The sequence below is a fragment of the Salvelinus alpinus genome, chromosome 1, assembly GCF_045679555.1.
Source record: "Salvelinus alpinus chromosome 1, SLU_Salpinus.1, whole genome shotgun sequence".
Lineage (NCBI taxonomy): Eukaryota > Metazoa > Chordata > Actinopteri > Salmoniformes > Salmonidae > Salvelinus > Salvelinus alpinus.
This window is the reverse complement of record NC_092086.1, coordinates 116599931-116619622: the sequence shown is the minus strand read 5'-3', so window position 1 is coordinate 116619622 and position 19692 is coordinate 116599931. Positions and strand designations below refer to the sequence as shown.

The 19692-nt window shown below is 44.9% G+C and overlaps 2 protein-coding genes across 4 annotated transcripts in view; one reads left to right on the top strand and one right to left on the bottom strand.

Annotated features, from left to right (window-relative positions):
• The window catches only part of LOC139539504 (FSD1-like protein), a 79727-nt gene extending 75631 nt beyond the window's left edge, over positions 1-4096 (bottom strand). For 2 of the 3 annotated variants that reach the window (XM_071342532.1, XM_071342542.1), the window contains exon 1: positions 3945-4095. In XM_071342532.1, coding sequence (XP_071198633.1) covers positions 3945-4070 — 126 coding nt within the window. In that variant the 5' untranslated portion in view covers positions 4071-4095. Of the gene's footprint in view, positions 1-3944 lie in introns of all 3 variants that reach the window. The other variant, XM_071342549.1, reaches the window with a different exon arrangement.
• A 142-nt stretch (positions 4097-4238) lies between these two features.
• Positions 4239-19692, top strand: part of ift74 (intraflagellar transport 74) — a 63946-nt gene continuing 48492 nt past the window's right edge. Inside the window, exons 1-10 of the mRNA XM_071342517.1 lie at positions 4239-4389; positions 4638-4790; positions 9123-9258; positions 11660-11708; positions 11790-11888; positions 12063-12123; positions 12225-12284; positions 12397-12458; positions 15140-15278; positions 19499-19561. Of these exons, the coding sequence (XP_071198618.1) occupies positions 4671-4790; positions 9123-9258; positions 11660-11708; positions 11790-11888; positions 12063-12123; positions 12225-12284; positions 12397-12458; positions 15140-15278; positions 19499-19561 (789 nt within the window). The 5' untranslated portion in view covers positions 4239-4389; positions 4638-4670. The remainder of the gene's footprint in view (positions 4390-4637; positions 4791-9122; positions 9259-11659; positions 11709-11789; positions 11889-12062; positions 12124-12224; positions 12285-12396; positions 12459-15139; positions 15279-19498; positions 19562-19692) is intronic.

Below are 19692 nucleotides of genomic sequence, written 5' to 3'. Positions count from 1 at the left end.
TGGGAGGGACCGACCGGCTGAACGAGTGACCACGCTACTGAGCAACACAACATGATTAGGCAGATTGGCCTTCACAGATGTCTGTTAGTTCCCGGGGAGGGACCGACCGGCTGAACGAGGGACCACGCTACTGAGCAACACAACATGATTAGGCAGATTGGAGGATTGGCCTTCACAGATGTCTGTTAGTTCCCGGGGAGGGACCGACCGGCTGAACGAGGGACCACGCTACTGAGCAACACAACATGATTAGGCAGATTGGAGGATTGGCCTTCACAGATGTCTGTTAGTTCCCGGGGAGGGACCGACCGGCTGAACGAGGGACCACGCTACTGAGCAACACAACACGATTAGGCAGATTGGAGGATTGGCCTTCACAGATGTCTGTTAGTTCCCGGGGAGGGACCGACCGGCTGAACGAGGGACCACGCTACTGATCAACACAACATGATTAGGCAGATTGGAGGATTGGCCTTCACAGATGTCTGTTAGTTCCCGGGGAGGGACCGACCGGCTGAACGAGGGACCACGCTACTGAGCAACACAACACGATTAGGCAGATTGGAGGATTGGCCTTCACAGATGTCTGTTAGTTCCCGGGGAGGGACCGACCGGCTGAACGAGGGACCACGCTACTGATCAACACAACATGATTAGGCAGATTGGAGGATTGGCCTTCACTTCTATTTAAAGCTGCTGCATGACAACACAGACTGATGATTATCTTAATGCTGTGCATTAGGTCAGCTAACACTACAAATGTTTTCTGACCTACTCTCTAGACCCCCAATCCCCTGGTCCCTAACTCCTAGACACTATGTAGATGTGAGAGGATTTGACAGTTTGAACAGTACAGTAGGACCTTCTCTGTGCCCTCTGAAAAGGACAGGTTTAATGTTGACCTTAGACTATAGCCCACCCATCCAACCCAACCGATAGATAACCCCATGAATTGACAACAACTCAGATGAACATGAGGTTAAATAACAATGGTGTAGCAGAAGCCTGCAGGCCTACACATAACAGCAGTGTTACAGCAGTAGCTTGTAGCACTACACATAACAGCAGTAGCTTGTAGGCCTACACATAGCAGCAGTGTTACAGCAGTAGCTTGTAGTCCTACACATAACAGCAGTAGCTTGTAGGTCTACACATAACAGCAGTGTTACAGCAGTAGCTTGTAGGCCTACACATAACAGCAGTGTTACAGCAGTAGCTTGTAGGCCTACACATAACAGCAGTAGCTTTTAGGCCTACACATAACAGCAGTGTTACAGCAGTAGCTTGTAGGCCTACACATAACAGCAGTAGCTTGTAGGCCAACACATAACGGCAGTAGCTTGTAGGCCTACACATAACAGCAGTAGCTTGTAGGTCTACACATAACAGCAGTGTTACAGCAGTAGCTTGTAGCCTACACATAACAGTAGTAGCTTGTAGGCCTACACATAACAGCAGTGTTACAGCAGTAGCTTGTAGGCCTACACAACAGCAGCAGCTTGTAGGCCTACACATAACAGCAGCAGCTTGTAGGCCTACACATAACAGCAGTAGCTTGTAGGCCTACACATAACAGCAGTAGCTTGTAGGCCTACACATAACAGCAGTAGCTGGTAGGCATACACATAACAGCAGTAGCTGGTAGGCATACACATAACAGCAGTGTTACAGCAGTAGCTTGTAGGCCTACACATAACAGCAGCAGCTTGTAGACCTACACATAACAGCAGTAGCCTGTAGGCCTACACATAACAGCAGTAGCCTGTAGGCCTACACACAACAGCAGTAGCTTGTAGGCCTACACATAACAGCAGTGTTACAGCAGTAGCTTGTAGACCTACACACAACAGCAGTAGCTTGTAGACCTACACATAACAGCAGTAGCTTTTAGGCCTACACATAACAGCAGTGTTACAGCAGTAGCTTGTAGGCCTACACATAACAGCAGTAGCTTGTAGACCTACACATAACAGCAGTGTTACAGCAGTAGCTTGTAGACCTACACATAACAGCAGTAGCTTGCAGTCCTACACATAACAGCAGTGTTACAGCAGTAGCAGATACACGTCAGCTACAAAAGGCAGGGGTTTAACAGGACTTAAAACTACTCCCAACAAGCTATTTCACAGTAGAGATACACAGCAAAAAAACCTTTGTGGACATTTCCTAGGGCTGTGTCTGGTATGGCAACCTATTTATTCCTATTTAAAACATGTTATGGAAGATCAACATGGAGTAAGTGGAGTATGGAGGAAGGATGTTTGACGTGTAAGCCTAATTGGCTCTAAAAAGAGCAGGATCTGCAGTACTCAGAAACAGTCTACTAGCCATTTTATGCTGTGAATAGAAATAATACTACTACTTGAGCTGTGGCCACTACCAGTAGTAGTGGACTGGATACTGTAACCACAGCAAAGGCCCCTGCCTAGGAAACACATGTCAACTCAATGCTGGCCTCAGGCCTGTATCTATTTCAGTAGCATTCTGTTCAGCCCAATGGACACTCCACTGTAAAACACTGTCAAAACGTCAGGAGCCTAAATGACAGAGCTCAAACATGGTGAGTTGGTTTTAAAAGTCAAGTGGAAGGAGGGAAAAGTGGTTTGATTCAACAACAAAAAAATTAAATCTGAAACTAAAATGAATTTCCAGGTGCGTGGCTGTATGAAGTTCCTTTACTGTACACGACTCTCTAGCACTGAACAAATACAAAACATTGATGAACGACTAACTCAAACCCCAGCCAAATCGAACAGTAATGGTTTCTATTGGAGATTGACAACTACTGACAATATACTGTCTGTCTGCCCTCCCATCTGTCTGAGGTGCTGGCTCACAACTAGTGCCACTTCCTTCTTGAGCGCCCCTGTGCCTTTCAGAATGATGTCACACCTCTCCTCTCTGACTGAGGGTTATAATAGACCTGTACCACTGGTGTGACCTCTCTCTCTCTCTAACTCTCTCTCCCTCTGACTGAGTAATAGACTTAGAAGAAGCTTAGGTTGACAGCACGTGCTAAAGGCTATACTCTCTTTTTCATGTACATCTTTCCTTCCTCCTTTTATTATTTCGGTAGAAAGGAGAGGTAGCCATACAGGTAATTTCCTGTTAGATAGTCACACCCTAGTTATGCTGATAACAAACAGAAAACAAATACAAACGATAAGCCCATCCGGTTGCTATAGGCCCTTGACAACAGACTTAAAGCAATGTGTCTGACATTTCATAACAAATTGTTTATTTTTTCAGGACGACTTCAAAAATATATTGTAATATTCTGAGATGCATGACAAGTCCACGAAAGACGTGTAACCACAAATATTGACTTTATAATGATATGATGTTTTGTTATTGTTGCAATAACAGACGGTCAGACCTAAAGTGGCAGACAAATAAACAAACAGCCTATAGGACATGCAAAGCTGTATAATAAGACATGAATAACTTTGACACCTACTGTGACTGTCAAAACCACAAAAGAAATTAGGAAGTGAATTACTTTACAGAAGTGTGTCATCATATTTCAATAACAAGATCAATGTCAAATGTGCCAAATCATTGCTGGGTAGAGGAGCTGTGCTCTGTCACATGAAAGACGTGTGAATACCAGTCATTGGAGAATAACCAGAAGGAAACGTTCGAAAGAAACATGGAAACTAGATATTTTCTGATACAAAGTCAACAGATTCTTCTTAAGCAACAGAACGACTGTGAACATGTTTTCAGCCCTAAAGCATCACGCATATTGGTGATAAACAATGACAAAAATCACGTAATGTTGGACTAATGTTCGTTCTCAGCAAGCTCGTCTCGTTACATACAACTATCACTTCGACTAACCGTGAAGCTTGAAAGCCGTACACAATGTTTCCAGTATTATGGCATGCACAGCTGACGACCGAATCATCATCGATATCGGTTCCTAATACGCCGGGTACACTTACTTTTTGAGAGTCCATACCGAGGACCGAAACACAAATATAATCAAATCCAATGCATAGGCAGGCGAAGTTCTCTCCAAAGAGGAAGACGATTACCCCACTGGATGGCGGAGCATAGTGCACGTACATGCGCAGTAGCTTTTTAACCCTCGCCCTCATAAATTAGAGGCAATATACAAAATGTAGACTTGTTGCGCCCTCCACTGGACTAAAGAAGAATGTCTTTGATGTGTTAGTAAACGTTTCATAAGTCAGTGGTCACGAAGGGCAGGGTTTTGCAGAGGGATTCCACTTCTCAGAGATTTCCCCCAAAGTCTCGCGGTAATGGTTGGTTGCTGTGGTAACGTCAAAAGAAGTGTACTCGTAGCTTGATTGCTACAACAAAAATACAAACAATCAATTTACAGTCAATCATATTGAGCGGTTTGACACCTATACAAAACACGAGGTAAGTCGGTACACTTATATTATGCATTATAGCTACCTTGAAGTTGTCGACACAAGAGACAACGGTTTCATTAGCAAACTAGCTAGCAACATCCAGCTAACATTAGCCTAGCTAGCTAACACGTTACTAGTAACTAAGCTAACTAACGGTACATCGCTCGGAAATGCACCATGCCTCTGTTTAGTTTAGCTTTGCTAACGTTACTCCAGGCAGTTGCTTGTCGTTGAAAGACTGATTTTCTCCTGCAGGATTTTGTGGTGAGAAGAGAAACCAGTGAAGAGATGGCGAGCCAGAGGCCACCGTCAGGTAGACCGATGAGTCGGGGGTCTCTAGTACCAGGGACTGGGAGACCTCCAACTACCATCAGACCTCCACCCACAGCCATTAGGGTCGGAACTGGGGTAAAGCCAAGTCACAGTTTTTATGTTTTCTTGCAGATTCCTGACTAACTATCATCACCCTTTACACACCTTCTGTAGCGTATGGACATACAGTACAGTTCCTAATGAAAGTCTACACACCCTATTTTGCTGGCTTAAAATTAAATCTAAAAAGGGATTAAAATTGAAAATGTTTCCCTACAGATCTACACATCCTGCGCCACGTTGTCAAAGTAAAAGAAAAAGTAGAGAATATTTTCAAAAAATAAATAAACAAAGATGTCTTCACGCCCCAGAGTTAATACTTGGTGCAAGCACCTTTGGCAGAAAATACAGCTGAAAAAGACTTTGAATACGATCCTACCAACTCTGGACAACTCCAATGGCAACATATATCCATTGTTGTAAAATTTTCTCAAGCTTATTGAGTTTGGTTGAGAATCATTGATGGACAGCAATATTCAAACCTTGTTTCTGATTTTCAAACAGATTTACTGTGCACTCGGGGCTCCAGAGTGGGGCAGTGGTCTAAGACACTGCATCTCAGTACAAGAGGCGTCATTGCAGTACCTGGTTCGAATCCAGGCTGCATCACATTCGTGATTGGGAGTCCCATAGGGCGGGGCACAATTGGCCCGGCGTCGTCTGAGTTTAGCCGGGGTAGGCCGTTATTGTAAATAAGAATTTGTTCTTAACTGACTTGCCTAGTTAAATAAAAAAAAATGTAAAAATCGGGAAAATATTCAGACCCCTTGACTTTCCCACATTTTGTTACATTACAGCCTTATTCTAAAAAGGATGAAATAAAACATGTTCCTCATCAAACGACACACAATACTCCATAATGACAAAGAGAAAACAGGTTCTTCAAAATGTATATAAGTATTCAGACCCATTGCTATGACACTTGAAATTAAGCTCAGGTGCATCCTGTTTCCATTGATCATCCTTGAAATGTTTCTACAACTTGATTGGAGTCCACCTGCGGTAAATGCAATAGATTTGACATGATTTTGAAATGCACACAGCTGTCTATATAAGGTTCCACAGTTGACATTGCATGTCAGAGCAAAAACCAAGCCATGAGGTCAAAGGCAGGATTGTGTCGAGGCATGATCAGGAGAAGGGTAACAAAAATAATTCTGCAGCATTGAAGGTCCGCAAGAACACAGTGGCCTCCATCATTCTTAAATGGTAGAAGTTTGGAACCACCAAGACTCTTCCTAGAGCTGGCCGCCCGACCAAACTGAGCAATCGGTCAGGGAGTGACCAAGAACCCGATGGTCTCTCTGACAGTGCTCCATAGTTCCTCTGTGGAGATGGGAGAATCTTCCAGAAGGACAACCATCTCTGCATCACTCCACCAAGCAGGCCTTTATGGTAGAGGGGCCAGACGGAAGCCACTCCTCAGTAAAAGGCACATGACAGCCCGCTTGGAGTTTGCCAAAAGGCACCTAAAGGACTCTCAGACCATAAGAAACAAGATTCTCTGGTCTGATGAAACCAAGATTGAACTCTTTGGCCTGAATGCCAAGCGTCACGTCTGGAGGAAACCTGGCACCATCCCTACGGTGAAGCATGGTGGTGTCAGCATCATGCTGTTGGGATGTTATTCAGCGGCAGGGACTGGGAGACTAATCAGGATTGAGGGAAAGATGAACGGAGCAAAGTACAGAGAGATCCTTGATGAAAAACCTGCTCCAGAGCGCTCAGGACCACAGAATGGGGCAACTCTAAGCACACAGCCAAGAAAACGCAGGAGTGACTTTGGGACAAGTCTCTGAATGTCCTTGAGTGACCCATCCGGAGCCCGGACCTGAACCCAATTGAACATCTCTGGAGAGACCTGAAAATAGCTGTGCAGCAACGCTCCCTATCCAACCTGACAGAGCTTGAGGATCTGCAGAGAAGAATGGGAGAAACTCCCCAAATACAGGTGTGCCAAACTTGTAGCATCATACCCAGGAAGACTTGAGGCTGTAATCGCTGCCAACGGTGCTTCAACAAAGTGCTAAGTAAAGGGTCTGAATAGTTTTAATTTAGTTTACAGCTGTAATTGCTGCCGAAGGTGTTTCCACCAAGTATTAACTTGTTTGAAAACATACAGTGTCTTGTGAAAGTATTCACCCCCTTTGGTATTTTTCCTATTTTGTTGCCTTAAAACCTGGAATTAAAATAGATTTTGGGGGGGTTTGTCTCATTTGATTTACACAACATACCTACCACTTTGAAGATGCAAAATGTTTTTTATTGTGAAACAAACAAGAAATAAGACAAAAAAAAAACAGAACTTGAGCGTGCATAACTATTCACCTACCCAAAGTCAATACTTTGTAGAGCCACCTTTTGCAGCAATTACAGCTGCAAGTCTCTTTGGGTATGTCTCTATAAGCTTGGCACATCTAGCCACTGGGATTTTTGCCCATTCTTCAAGGCAAAACTGCTCCAGCGCCTTCAAGTTGGAGGGGTTCCTCTGGTGTACAGCAATCTTTACGTTATACCACAGATTCTCAATTGGATTGAGGTCTGGGCTTTGACTAGGCAGTTCCAAGACATTTAAATGTTTCCCCTTAAACCACTCGAGTGTTGCTTTAGCAGTATGCTTAGGGTCATTGTCCTGCTGGAAGGTGAACCTCCATCCCAGTGTCAAATCTCTGGAAAACTGAAACAGGTTTCCCTCAAGAATCTCCCTGTATTTAGCGCCATCCATCATTCCTTCAATTCTGACCAGTTTCCCAGTCCCTGCTGATGAAAAACATCCCCACAGCAATGATGCTGCCACCACAATACTTCACTGTGTGAATGGTGCTCTCGGGGTGATGAGAGGTTTTGGGTTTGTGCCTGACATAGCATTTTCCTTGATGACCAAAAAGCTCAATTTTAGTCTCATCTGACCAGAGTACCTTCTTCCATATGTTTGGGGAGTCTCCCACATGCCTTTTGGCGAACACCAAACATGTTCGCTTATTTTTTTCTTTAGCAATGTGACCACTCTTCCGTAAAGCCCAACTCTGTGGAGTGTACGGCTCAAAGTGGTTCTATGGACAGATACTCCCATCTCCGCTGTGGAGCTTTGCAGCTCCTTCAGGGTTATCTTTGGTCTCTTTCTTGCCTCTCTGATTAATGCCCTCCTTGCCTGGTCCGTGAGTTTTGGTGGGCGGCCCTCTCTTGGCAGGTTTGTTGTGGTGCCATATTCTTTCCATTTTTTAATAATGTATTTAATGGTGCTCCGTGGGATGTTCAAAGTTTCTGATATTTTTTTATAACCCAACCCTGATCTGTACTTCTCCACAACTTTGTCCCTGACCTCTTTGGAGAGCTCCTTGGTCTTCATGGTGCCGCTTGCTTGGTGGTGCCCCTTGCTTAGTGGTGTTGCAGACTCTGGGGCCTTTCAGAACAGGTGTATATATATACTGAGATCATTTGACAGATCATGTGACACTTAGATTGCACACAGGTGGACTTTATTATGTGACTTCTGAAGGTAATTGGTTGCACCAGATCTTATTTAGGGGCTTCATAGCAAAGGGGGTGAATACATGTGAACCCCCCCCCCCACTTTTACTATTGTTTATTTAAAAAAAAAATTGAAACAAGTAAAAATGTTTCATTTCACTTCACCAATTTGGACTATTTTGTGCATGTCCGTTATATTAAATCCAAATAAAAAATCTATTTAAATTACAGGTTGTAATGCAACAAAATAGGAAAAACACCAAGGGGATGAATCCTTTTGCAAGGCACTGTATGCATTCAAGATATCTTCGTTAAAAAAAAAACAATTAAATTAATTTTGAAAATGTTCTATACTTTTTCTTTCACTTTGGAAATGTGGAGCAGGTTGTGAAGATCAGAAGAAGAAAAAAGTTATCCTTTTTAGATTTCAATTTAAGGCAGGAAAATGTGACAATTGCAAGGCGTCTGTAAGACTTTCACATGGCACTGTAGCAGGGTTCTCCCCAAAGAATGTAAGAGGGGGGCTGCTCCACCTTGTGGACTGGCTGCGCCACTGTTCTAACATCATCTGTTTTAAGGCCATTTGTTGCTCTAGATTGCAGGAAATGGCAGTTACAGGTGTTTTAAAAAATAAATAAAAATTCTCTGAGTCTAAGGGGGGTCACCTTCAGGCCTACCCCTCCCTCCGCTGTACTTAGCAGTACCACCTTGTTAAAAAATCCTGGGACAACCCTGTGTAGCTATATGCTTAGAGATGATTTAAAGTAGATAGGTAGTACATTATGTATGCTAGCTATTTAAAATCATTTATAAATTGTAGCTCCTTTCTAGTTTGTTTTTAAAAGTGGAATCTAAGCAGCATTTCTAGTTGAATAATGTGTTGTGTGTAATGTGTAGATTGTTCCGGGTACTGGGCGTCCTGGAACCAGAGGAGGAGCCCTCGGGACCCCTGGTGTTCTCTCTGCTCAAATTAAAGTGGCAGACCGGCCAGTCACCCAGCAGGGCCTGAGCGGCATGAAGACTGGCATGAAGGGTACAGTATTATTATTGACCTGTATTATACACCCGTATTATACACCTGTATTGTTGACCTGTATTATTTACCCGTATTAACCACCTGAATTATACACCTGTATTATTCACACATATTATACACACGTATTATTGACCTGTATTATAAACCCGCATTATTCACCCGTTATTTTGACCTGGATTATACACCCGTATTACACACCCGTATTATTGACCTGTATTTTTCGCCCATATTATAAACCTGTGTTATTCACCCATATTATAAACCCGTATTATACACCCGTATTATAAACCTGTGTTATTCACCCATATTATAAACCCGTATTATACACCCGTATTATAAACCTGTGTTATTCACCCATATTATACACCCGTATTATAAACCTGTATTATTGACCTGTATTTTTCACCCATATTATTCACCCATATTATACACCCGTATTATTCACCCATATTATACACCCGTATTATTCACCCATATTATACACCCGTATTATTCACCCATATTATACACCCGTATTATACACCCGTATTATTCACCCATATTGTACACCCGTATTATTCACCCATATTATACACCCGTATTATACACCCATATTATACACCCGTATTATACACCCATATTATACACCCGTATTATTCACCCATATTATACACCCGTATTATTCACCCATATTATAAACCCATATTATACACCCGTATTATTCACCCATATTATACACCCGTATTATACACCCATATTATACACCCGTATTATACACCCATATTATACACCCGTATTATACACCCGTATTATTCACCCATATTATAAACCCATATTATACACCCATATTATACACCCATATTATACACCCGTATTATTCACCCATATTATACACCCATATTATACACCCGTATTATTCACCCATATTATACACCCGTATTATACACCCGTATTATACACCCGTATTATTCACCCGTATTATACACCCGTATTATTCACCCATATTATACACCCGTATTATACACCCGTATTATTCACCCATATTATACACCCGTATTATACACCCGTATTATTCACCCGTATTATACACCCGTATTATACACCCATATTATACACCCGTATTATACACCCGTATTATTCACCCGTATTATTCACCCGTATTATACACCCGTATTATTCACCCGTATTATTCACCCGTATTATTCACCCGTATTATTCACCCGTATTATTCACCCGTATTATTCACCCGTATTATTCACCCGTATTATACACCCGTATTATTCACCCGTATTATACACCCGTATTATTCACCCGTATTATTCACCCGTATTATTCACCCGTATTATTCACCCGTATTATACACCCGTATTATTCACCCGTATTATTCACCCGTATTATTCACCCGTATTATTCACCCGTATTATACACCCATATTATTCACCCGTATTATTCACCCGTATTATTCACCCATATTATACACCCGTATTATTCACCTGTATTATACACCCGTATTGTACACCTGTTATATACACTGAGTGTACAAAACATTATATTGTGTTGCACCCTCCTTTGCCCTCAGAACAGCCTCAGTTCCACAGGGATTCTAGCCCATGTTGACTAAAAGATGTTCCCTCTATGGCCAATACATAGCATCAGAAATCCAGGGTTTAAATACATTGACTATACAAAACATTAGGAACACCTTCCTAATATTGAGTTCCCAACCTCCCCCCTCCTTTTGCCCTCAGAACAGCCTCAGTTCCACAGGGATTCTGGTTCATGTTGACTAAAATATGTTTCCACAGTTGTGTCCAGTTGGCTGGATGTCCTTTGGACGATGGACCATTCTAGATACACACAGGACACTGTTGAGTGTAGAAAAACCCAGCAACCTTGCAGTTCTTGACACACTCAACCCGGTGTGCCTGGAACCTACTACCATACCCCGTTCAAAGGCACTTAAATATTTTGTCTTGCCCGTTCACCCTCTGAATGGCACACATACACAATCCATGTCTCAAGGCTTAAAAATCCTTCTTTAACCCGTCTCCTCCCCTTCATCTACACTAATTGAACTGGATTTAACAGGTGACTTCAATTGAGGATCATAACTTTCACCTGGATTCAGCTGAACAGTCTGTATGTCATGGAAAGAGCAGGTGTTCTTAATGTTTTGTACGCTCATTGTATTCACCAGCCATATCTTTCCTCAGACATCAGTCCACGTTAATGTGTGGCACACTCCCCAAAATGTGTTCTTCGCCCCCTCTCTGGTAAAATATATACATACAACAGTTTAGGACCTCCATATAAAAACACAACTTAATGTGATGATTTTGGTATCGAAGTCTTGTCTCACACACAAATTATTTTCTCATCTGTCTGTCATGACATGAGATCTCTCGCTCTTATTTTCCAGGACCTCAGAGGCAGATTCTGGATAAATCCTACTACCTTGGCCTTCTCAGGTAAGGCTGAATAGAAGATATAGAACCACGTGTTGAATACTGTATCGCCATGTGTAATGGTCTTCCTATGTGACTCAACAGGAGTAAGATCAACGAACTGACAACAGAGACCAGCAAACTGCAGAAAGAGATCGACACCTTCAATCAGGAGAACTCTGTTTACCTCTCCTATGAGAAAAGGTAAAGTAATCAGCGAGGAAATACACGATGCACAAATAGGCCTTGGGTTGTTTTGTATCGACAACTCAGAGACACCCTTTTTTTATTTTTTTATCGTCAATTGGTTCTCATGTTTTCATCATCCAAGGTTTATATGGATGGTCTCTAATGGTCCTGTTGTTTTATCCCCTGCAGAGCAGAAGGACTTGCTGGTGAACTGAAGGATCTACAGGGACAACTGGCAGATTACAACATGGTAAAGGGACACACGGGTCTATTTGATGAAGACGATATGATGTTATTATTTTAGGATGTACTTAACACTGCTGTTACCCCTTTTTTAAATTTAAATTTCAGCTAGTAGACAAGTTGAACACCAACACTGAGATGGAGGATGTCATAAATGACTTCAATATGGTAACTACATTTGGTCACATTTGGTCATTTGGTCATTTAGTGAATTGTCTCCAAGATAGGATACGTTTAGTTCAGTCCTAACCCTGACCATTTGCATACTATGTTTGTGTAGTTGAAAGCACAGAACGACCGAGAGGCTCAAAGTATGGATGTGATATTCACAGAAAGACGAGAGTAAGTACTCAAATATTTATTTAATATGACAAAACCTTAGACGACCTACACCAGGGGTCTCCAACCTTTTCTAACATGAGAGCTACTTTAAAAAAAAAAATGAGCATGTCGTGAGCAACTCATTTTCTAGCTTTCAAATAGGAACATTCTCCTCTTCTCTTCTCCCCTGCAACTCTTTCCTGGGTCCTTGGTGTACAAGAGAAAGTAGTGCACTATGTTGTCAACTCTTCCCCTGGTCCTTAGTGCACTACATTCTCTTGTTCACTAAGGACCAGGGGAAGAGTTGACAACTTAGTGCACTACTTCCTCTTGTACACTAAGGACCAGGGAAGAGTTGACAACATAGTGCACTACTTTCTCTCTCAGGACCAGGGGAAGAGTTGACAACATAGTGCACTACTTTCTCTCTCAGGACCAGGGGAAGAGTTGACAACATAGTGCACTACTTTCTCTTGTACACTAAGGACCAGGGGAAGAGTTGACAACATAGTGCACTACTTTCTCTTGTACACTAAAGACCAGGGGAAGAGTTGACAACATAGTGCACTACTTTCTCTTGTACACTAAAGACCAGGGGAAGAGTTGACAACATAGTGCACTACTTCCTCTAGTACACTAAGGACCAGGGGAAGAGTTGACAACATAGTGCACTACTTTCTCTTGTACACTAAAGACCAGGTGAAGAGTTGACAACATAGTGCACTATGTTCTCTTGTACATTAAATACCAGGGGAAGAGTTGACAACATAGTGCACTACTTTCTCTTGAACACTATGTTGTCAACTCTTCCCCTGGTCCTTAGTGACCTCCACTATATTTGACCTGTTGGAGACCCCTGACCTCCACTATATTTGACCTGTTGGAGACCCCTGACCTCCACTATATTTGACCTGTTGGAGACCCCTGACCTCCACTATGTTTGACCTGTTGGAGACCCCTGACCTCCACTATATTTGACCTGTTGGAGACCCAGTAGTCACCAGTTGGTCCTCAGTCCCAGCTCCTCCAGTAGTCAACAGTTGGTCCTCAGTCCCAGCTCCTCCAGTAGTCACCAGTTGGTCCTCAGTCCCAGCTCCTCCAGTAGTCACCAGTTGGTCCTGAGTCCCAGCTCCTCCAGTAGTCACCAGTTGGTCCTGAGTCCCAGCTCCTCCAGTAGTCACCAGTTGGTCCTGAGTCCCAGCTCCTCCAGTAGTCAACAGTTGGTCCTCAGTCCCAGCTCCTCCAGTAGTCACCAGTTGGTTCTCAGTCCCAGCTCCTCCAGTAGTCACCAGTTGGTCCTCAGTCCCAGCTCCTCCAGTAGTCACCAGTTGGTCCTCAGTCCCAGCTCCTCCAGTAGTCACCAGTTGGTCCTCAGTCCCAGCTCCTCCAGTAGTCACCAGTTGGTCCTCAGTCCCAGCTCCTCCAGTAGTCACCAGTTGGTCCTCAGTCCCAGCTCCTCCAGTAGTCACCAGTTGGTCCTCAGTCCCAGCTCCTCCAGTAGTCAGCAGTCCCAGCTCCTCCAGTAGTCAGCAGTCCCAGCTCCTCCAGTAGTCACCAGTTGGTTCTCAGTCCCAGCTCCTCCAGTAGTCACCAGTTGGTCCTCAGTCCCAGCTCCTCCAGTAGTCAACAGTTGGTCCTCAGCCACAACAATACAAAGTACAAAAGGATTTTTCAAAGAGTTGTTTGGTCTCTCTGTAAGGAGTTGTCACATATTTATGCCTCAAGACTCCAGCTTTAAAGAAGAAGAATGTTGGAATAATGTATCTAAGAAAAGCATGCAAGGCGGGAGCTTCTTATCTTTCAGCGTGTCTCTACTTGTTCTGTCTGTTACTTCTTATCTTTCAGCGTGTCTCTACTTGTTCTGTCTGTTACTTCTTATCTTTCAGCGTGTCTCTACTTGTTCTGTCTGTTACTTCTTATCTTTCAGCGTGTCTCTACTTGTTCTGTCTGTTACTTCTTATCTTTCAGCGTGTCTCTACTTGTTCTGTCTGTTACTTCTTATCTTTCAGTGTGTCTCTACTTGTTCTGTCTGTTACTTCTTATCTTTCAGCGTGTCTCTACTTGTTCTGTCTGTTACTTCTTATCTTTCAGCGTGTCTCTGCTTGTTCTGTCTGTTACTTCTTATCTTTCAGCGTGTCTCTACTTGTTCTGTCTGTTGCTTCTTATCTTTCAGTGTGTTTTTGCTTGTTCTTTCTGTTACTTCTTATCTTTCAGCGTGTCTACTTGTTCTGTCTGTTACTTCTTATCTTTCAGCGTGTCTCTACTTGTTCTGTCTGTTACTTCTTATCTTTCAGTGTGTCTCTACTTCTTTCTATAGGAAGGAGGAGATGATCCTACCTCTGGTTTCTATAGGAAGGAAGACGTTATCCTACCTCTGGTTTCTATAGGAAGGAAGACGTTATCCTACCTCTGGTTTCTATAGGAAGGAAGACGTTATCCTACCTCTGGTTTCTATAGGAAGGAAGACATTATCCTACCTCTGGTTTCTATAGGAAGGAAGACATTATCCTACCTCTGGTTTCTATAGGAAGGAAGACGTTATCCTACCTCTGGTTTCTATAGGAAGGAAGACATTATCCTACCTCTGGTTTCTATAGGAAGGAAGACATTATCCTACCTCTGGTTTCTATAGGAAGGAAGACATTATCCTACCTCTGGTTTCTATAGGAAGGAGGAGATGATCCTACCTCTGCTTTCTTTAGGAAGGAGGAGATGATCCGTGCGGTGGAGGAGGAGATGGAGAGGGAGAAGCAGGCCGCTGATGACATCATCAAAAAGATGTCTCCAGACAAACAGGACCAGTACGCTGCCATGAAGGCCAGCAACGACGAGCTGCTACAGGTCAGAGCTGATTCAGGATCCGTTTGGTGTTTTAGAGCTTAATGAATGAGATGCCTTTTAGAAAGTATTCACACCCCTCGACTTGTTCCCCCTCGACTTGTTCCCCCTCGACTTGTTCCCCCTCGACTTGTTCCCCCTCGACTTGTTCCCCCTCGACTTGTTCCCCCTCGACTTGTTCCCCCTCGACTTGTTCCTCCTCGACTTGTTCCCCCTCGACTTGTTCCTCCTCGACTTGTTCCCCCTCGACTTGTTCCCCCTTGACTTGTTCCCCCTTGACTTGTTCCCCCTTGACTTGTTCCCCCTTGACTTGTTCCCCCTTGACTTGTTCCCCCTTGACTTGTTCCCCCTTGACTTGTTCCCCCTTGACTTGTTCCCCCTCGACTTGTTCCCCCTCGACTTGTTCCCCCTCGACTTGTTCCCCCTTGACTTGTTCCCCCTTGACTTATTCCACATTTTGTTGTGTTACAGCCTGAATTCAACATTTTATTCACTAGATTTTTGTCCCAACTCATATATACACAATACGCCATAATGGCAAAGTAAAAAAATATATATATCTATTTTTTTGAAAATGTATTGAAAATGAAATACAGAAATATCTCATTCACCTAAGTATTCACACCCCTGAGTAAATACGTGTTAGAATCCCCTTTGTCAGCGATTACAGCTGTGAGTCTTTCTCTCTAAGAGCTTTGCACACCTGTATTGTATAATATTTTCACCTTATTCTCAAAAAAGTCAAGCTCTGTCAAGTTGGTTCTTGATTATTGCTAGACAGCCATCTTCAAGTCTTGACATAGATTTTCAAACCGATTTAAGTCAAAACCGTAACTAGGACACTCGGGAACATTCAATGTCGTCGAGGTAACCAACTCCAGTGTATATTTAGCCTTGTGTTTTAGGTTGTTGTCCTGCTGATGGGTGTACTGTGTGTAGGCCAGTGACAAGAAATTCAGGCTGTAATAACAAAATGTGTTATAAGTCAAGGAGTGTGAAGGCACTGTATGTGGAGGAGAGAGGGGAGGGGGACACCTGATCCTAGATCAGCACTGCTACTTTGAGATACTTTATGAATAGATGGGAGGATGTGACCCTGTGACGTGACTGTAGACTCCAATGTCTACTTACCGCCTTAGATAGGAGTCTACAGCCACGCCACGGGGCAATGGAGGATGGGAGTCCTTCGGTTAAAGAAGAGACTCTGGGCTTATTGAACGTTTGTCACGATGAGTTAGTGATGTGTCACGTGGTGGTCAACTCTATGTGCTCTGCTCTGGAACTGAACAGTTACTTTAGCTACCCCATCAGACAGGAGTAGCTACCCTATCAGACAGCAGACAGCAGTAGCTACCCCATCAGACAGCGGTAGCTACCCTATCAGACAGGAGTAGCTACCCTATCAGCAGTAGCTACCCCATCAGACAGCGGTAGCTACCCTATCAGACAGCAGTAGCTACCCCATCAGACAGCAGTAGCTACCCCATCAGACAGCGGTAGCTACCCCATCAGACAGCGGTAGCTACCCCATCAGACAGCAGTAGCTACCCCATCAGACAGCAGTAGCTACCCCATCAGACAGCAGTAGCTACCCCATCAGACAGCAGTAGCTACCCTATCAGACAGCAGTAGCTACCCCATCAGACAGCAGTAGCTACCCCATCAGACAGCAGTAGCTACCCCATCAGACAGCAGTAGCTACCCCATCAGACAGCAGTAGCTACCCCATCAGACAGCAGTAGCTACCCCATCAGACAGCAGTAGCTACCCTATCAGACAGCAGTAGCTACCCCATCAGACAGCAGTAGCTACCCCATCAGACAGCAGTAGCTACCCCATCAGACAGCGGTAGCTACCCCATCAGACAGCAGTAGCTACCCCATCAGACAGCAGTAGCTACCCTATCAGACAGCAGTAGCTACCCCATCAGACAGCAGTAGCTACCCCATCAGACAGCAGTAGCTACCCCATCAGACAGCAGTAGCTACCCCATCAGACAGCAGTAGCTACCCCATCAGACAGCAGTAGCTACCCTATCAGACAGCAGTAGCTACCCCATCAGACAGCAGTAGCTACCCTATCAGACAGCAGTAGCTACCCTATCAGACAGCAGTAGCTACCCCATCAGACAGCGGTAGCTACCCCATCAGACAGGAGTAGCTACCCCATCAGACAGCAGTAGCTACCCCATCAGACAGCAGTAGCTACCCCATCAGACAGCAGTAGCTACCCCATCAGACAGCAGTAGCTACCCCATCAGACAGCAGTAGCTACCCCATCAGACAGCAGTAGCTACCCTATCAGACAGCAGTAGCTACCCCATCAGACAGCAGTAGCTACCCCATCAGACAGGAGTAGCTACCCCATCAGACAGGAGTAGCTGCCCCATCAGACAGCAGTAGCTGCCCCATCAGACAGCAGTAGCTGCCCCATCAGACAGCAGTAGCTGCCCCATCAGACAGCAGTAGCTGCCCCATCAGACAGCAGTAGCTGCCCCATCAGACAGCAGTAGCTACCCCATCAGACAGCAGACAGCAGTAGCTGCCCCATCAGACAGCAGTAGCTACCCCATCAGACAGCGGTAGCTACCCTATCAGACAGCAGTAGCTGCCCCATCTGACAGCGGTAGCTACCCCATCAGACAGCGGTAGCTACCCCATCAGACAGCAGTAGCTACCCCATCAGACAGCAGTAGCTACCCCATCAGACAGCAGTAGCTACCCTATCAGACAGCAGTAGCTACCCCATCAGACAGGAGTAGCTACCCCATCAGACAGCAGTAGCTACCCCATCAGACAGCGGTAGCTACCCTATCAGACAGCAGTAGCTACCCCATCAGACAGCAGTAGCTACCCCATCAGACAGCAGTAGCTACCCCATCAGACAGCAGTAGCTACCCCATCAGACAGCGGTAGCTACCCCATCAGACAGCGGTAGCTACCCCATCAGACAGCGGTAGCTACCCCATCAGACAGGAGTAGCTACCCCATCAGACAGCAGTAGCTACCCCATCAGACAGCAGTAGCTACCCCATCAGACAGCAGTAGCTACCCCATCAGACAGCGGTAGCTACCCCATCAGACAGCAGTAGCTACCCTATCAGACAGCAGTAGCTACCCCATCAGACAGCAGTAGCTACCCCATCAGACAGCGGTAGCTACCCCATCAGACAGGAGTAGCTACCCCATCAGACAGCAGTAGCTACCCTATCAGACAGCAGTAGCTACCCCATCAGACAGGAGTAGCTACCCCATCAGACAGCAGTAGCTACCCCATCAGACAGCAGTAGCTACCCCATCAGACAGCGGTAGCTACCCCATCAGACAGGAGTAGCTACCCCATCAGACAGCAGTAGCTACCCCATCAGACAGCAGTAGCTACCCTATCAGACAGCAGTAGCTACCCCATCAGACAGCAGTAGCTACCCTATCAGACAGCAGTAGCTACCCTATCAGACAGCAGTAGCTACCCCATCAGACAGCGGTAGCTACCCCATCAGACAGCGGTAGCTACCCCATCAGACAGCGGTAGCTACCCCATCAGACAGCAGTAGCTACCCTATCAGACAGCAGTAGCTACCCTATCAGACAGCAGTAGCTACCCTATCAGACAGCAGTAGCTACCCTATCAGACAGCAGTAGCTACCCTATCAGACAGCAGTAGCTACCCCATCAGACAGCAGTAGCTACCCCATCAGACAGCAGTAGCTACCCCATCAGACAGCAGTAGCTACCCCATCAGACAGCAGTAGCTACCCCATCAGACAGCAGTAGCTACCCCATCAGACAGCAGTAGCTACCCCATCAGACAGCAGTAGCTACCCCATCAGACAGGAGTAGCTACCCCATCAGACAGCAGTAGCTACCCCATCAGACAGCAGTAGCTACCCCATCAGACAGGAGTAGCTACCCCATCAGACAGCAGTAGCTACCCCATCAGACAGCGGTAGCTACCCCATCAGACAGCGGTAGCTACCCCATCAGACAGCAGTAGCTACCCCATCAGACAGCAGTAGCTACCCCATCAGACAGCAGTAGCTACCCCATCAGACAGCAGTAGCTACCCCATCAGACAGCGGTCCTTGATGCCCAGTGATAACTGTTAGTAAGTAAAGCTGCATGACTCAGCCCCTGCTGGCCGTACAGATAACAACGACAGACGGCCTCGTGCTCAACAGGTGTCAGTATCAAGGACTAATGTTTTCCTGTGTGTCTTTCCCTCAGGAGCTGGATGGTCGTCAGGAGGAGCTGGACACCCTCATAACACGGAAGGAGACGTTTGAAGCAGTGAGTTGTAGGGTGCATCCGAAGTGGCATCCTATTCCCTTCAAACAGTATCTTTTAATAATCTTTCTGCACTCTATTCCTTCAATGATCTTACTCCCTCACCCCCCCCCCCCCCCGTAATTTGAAATGTA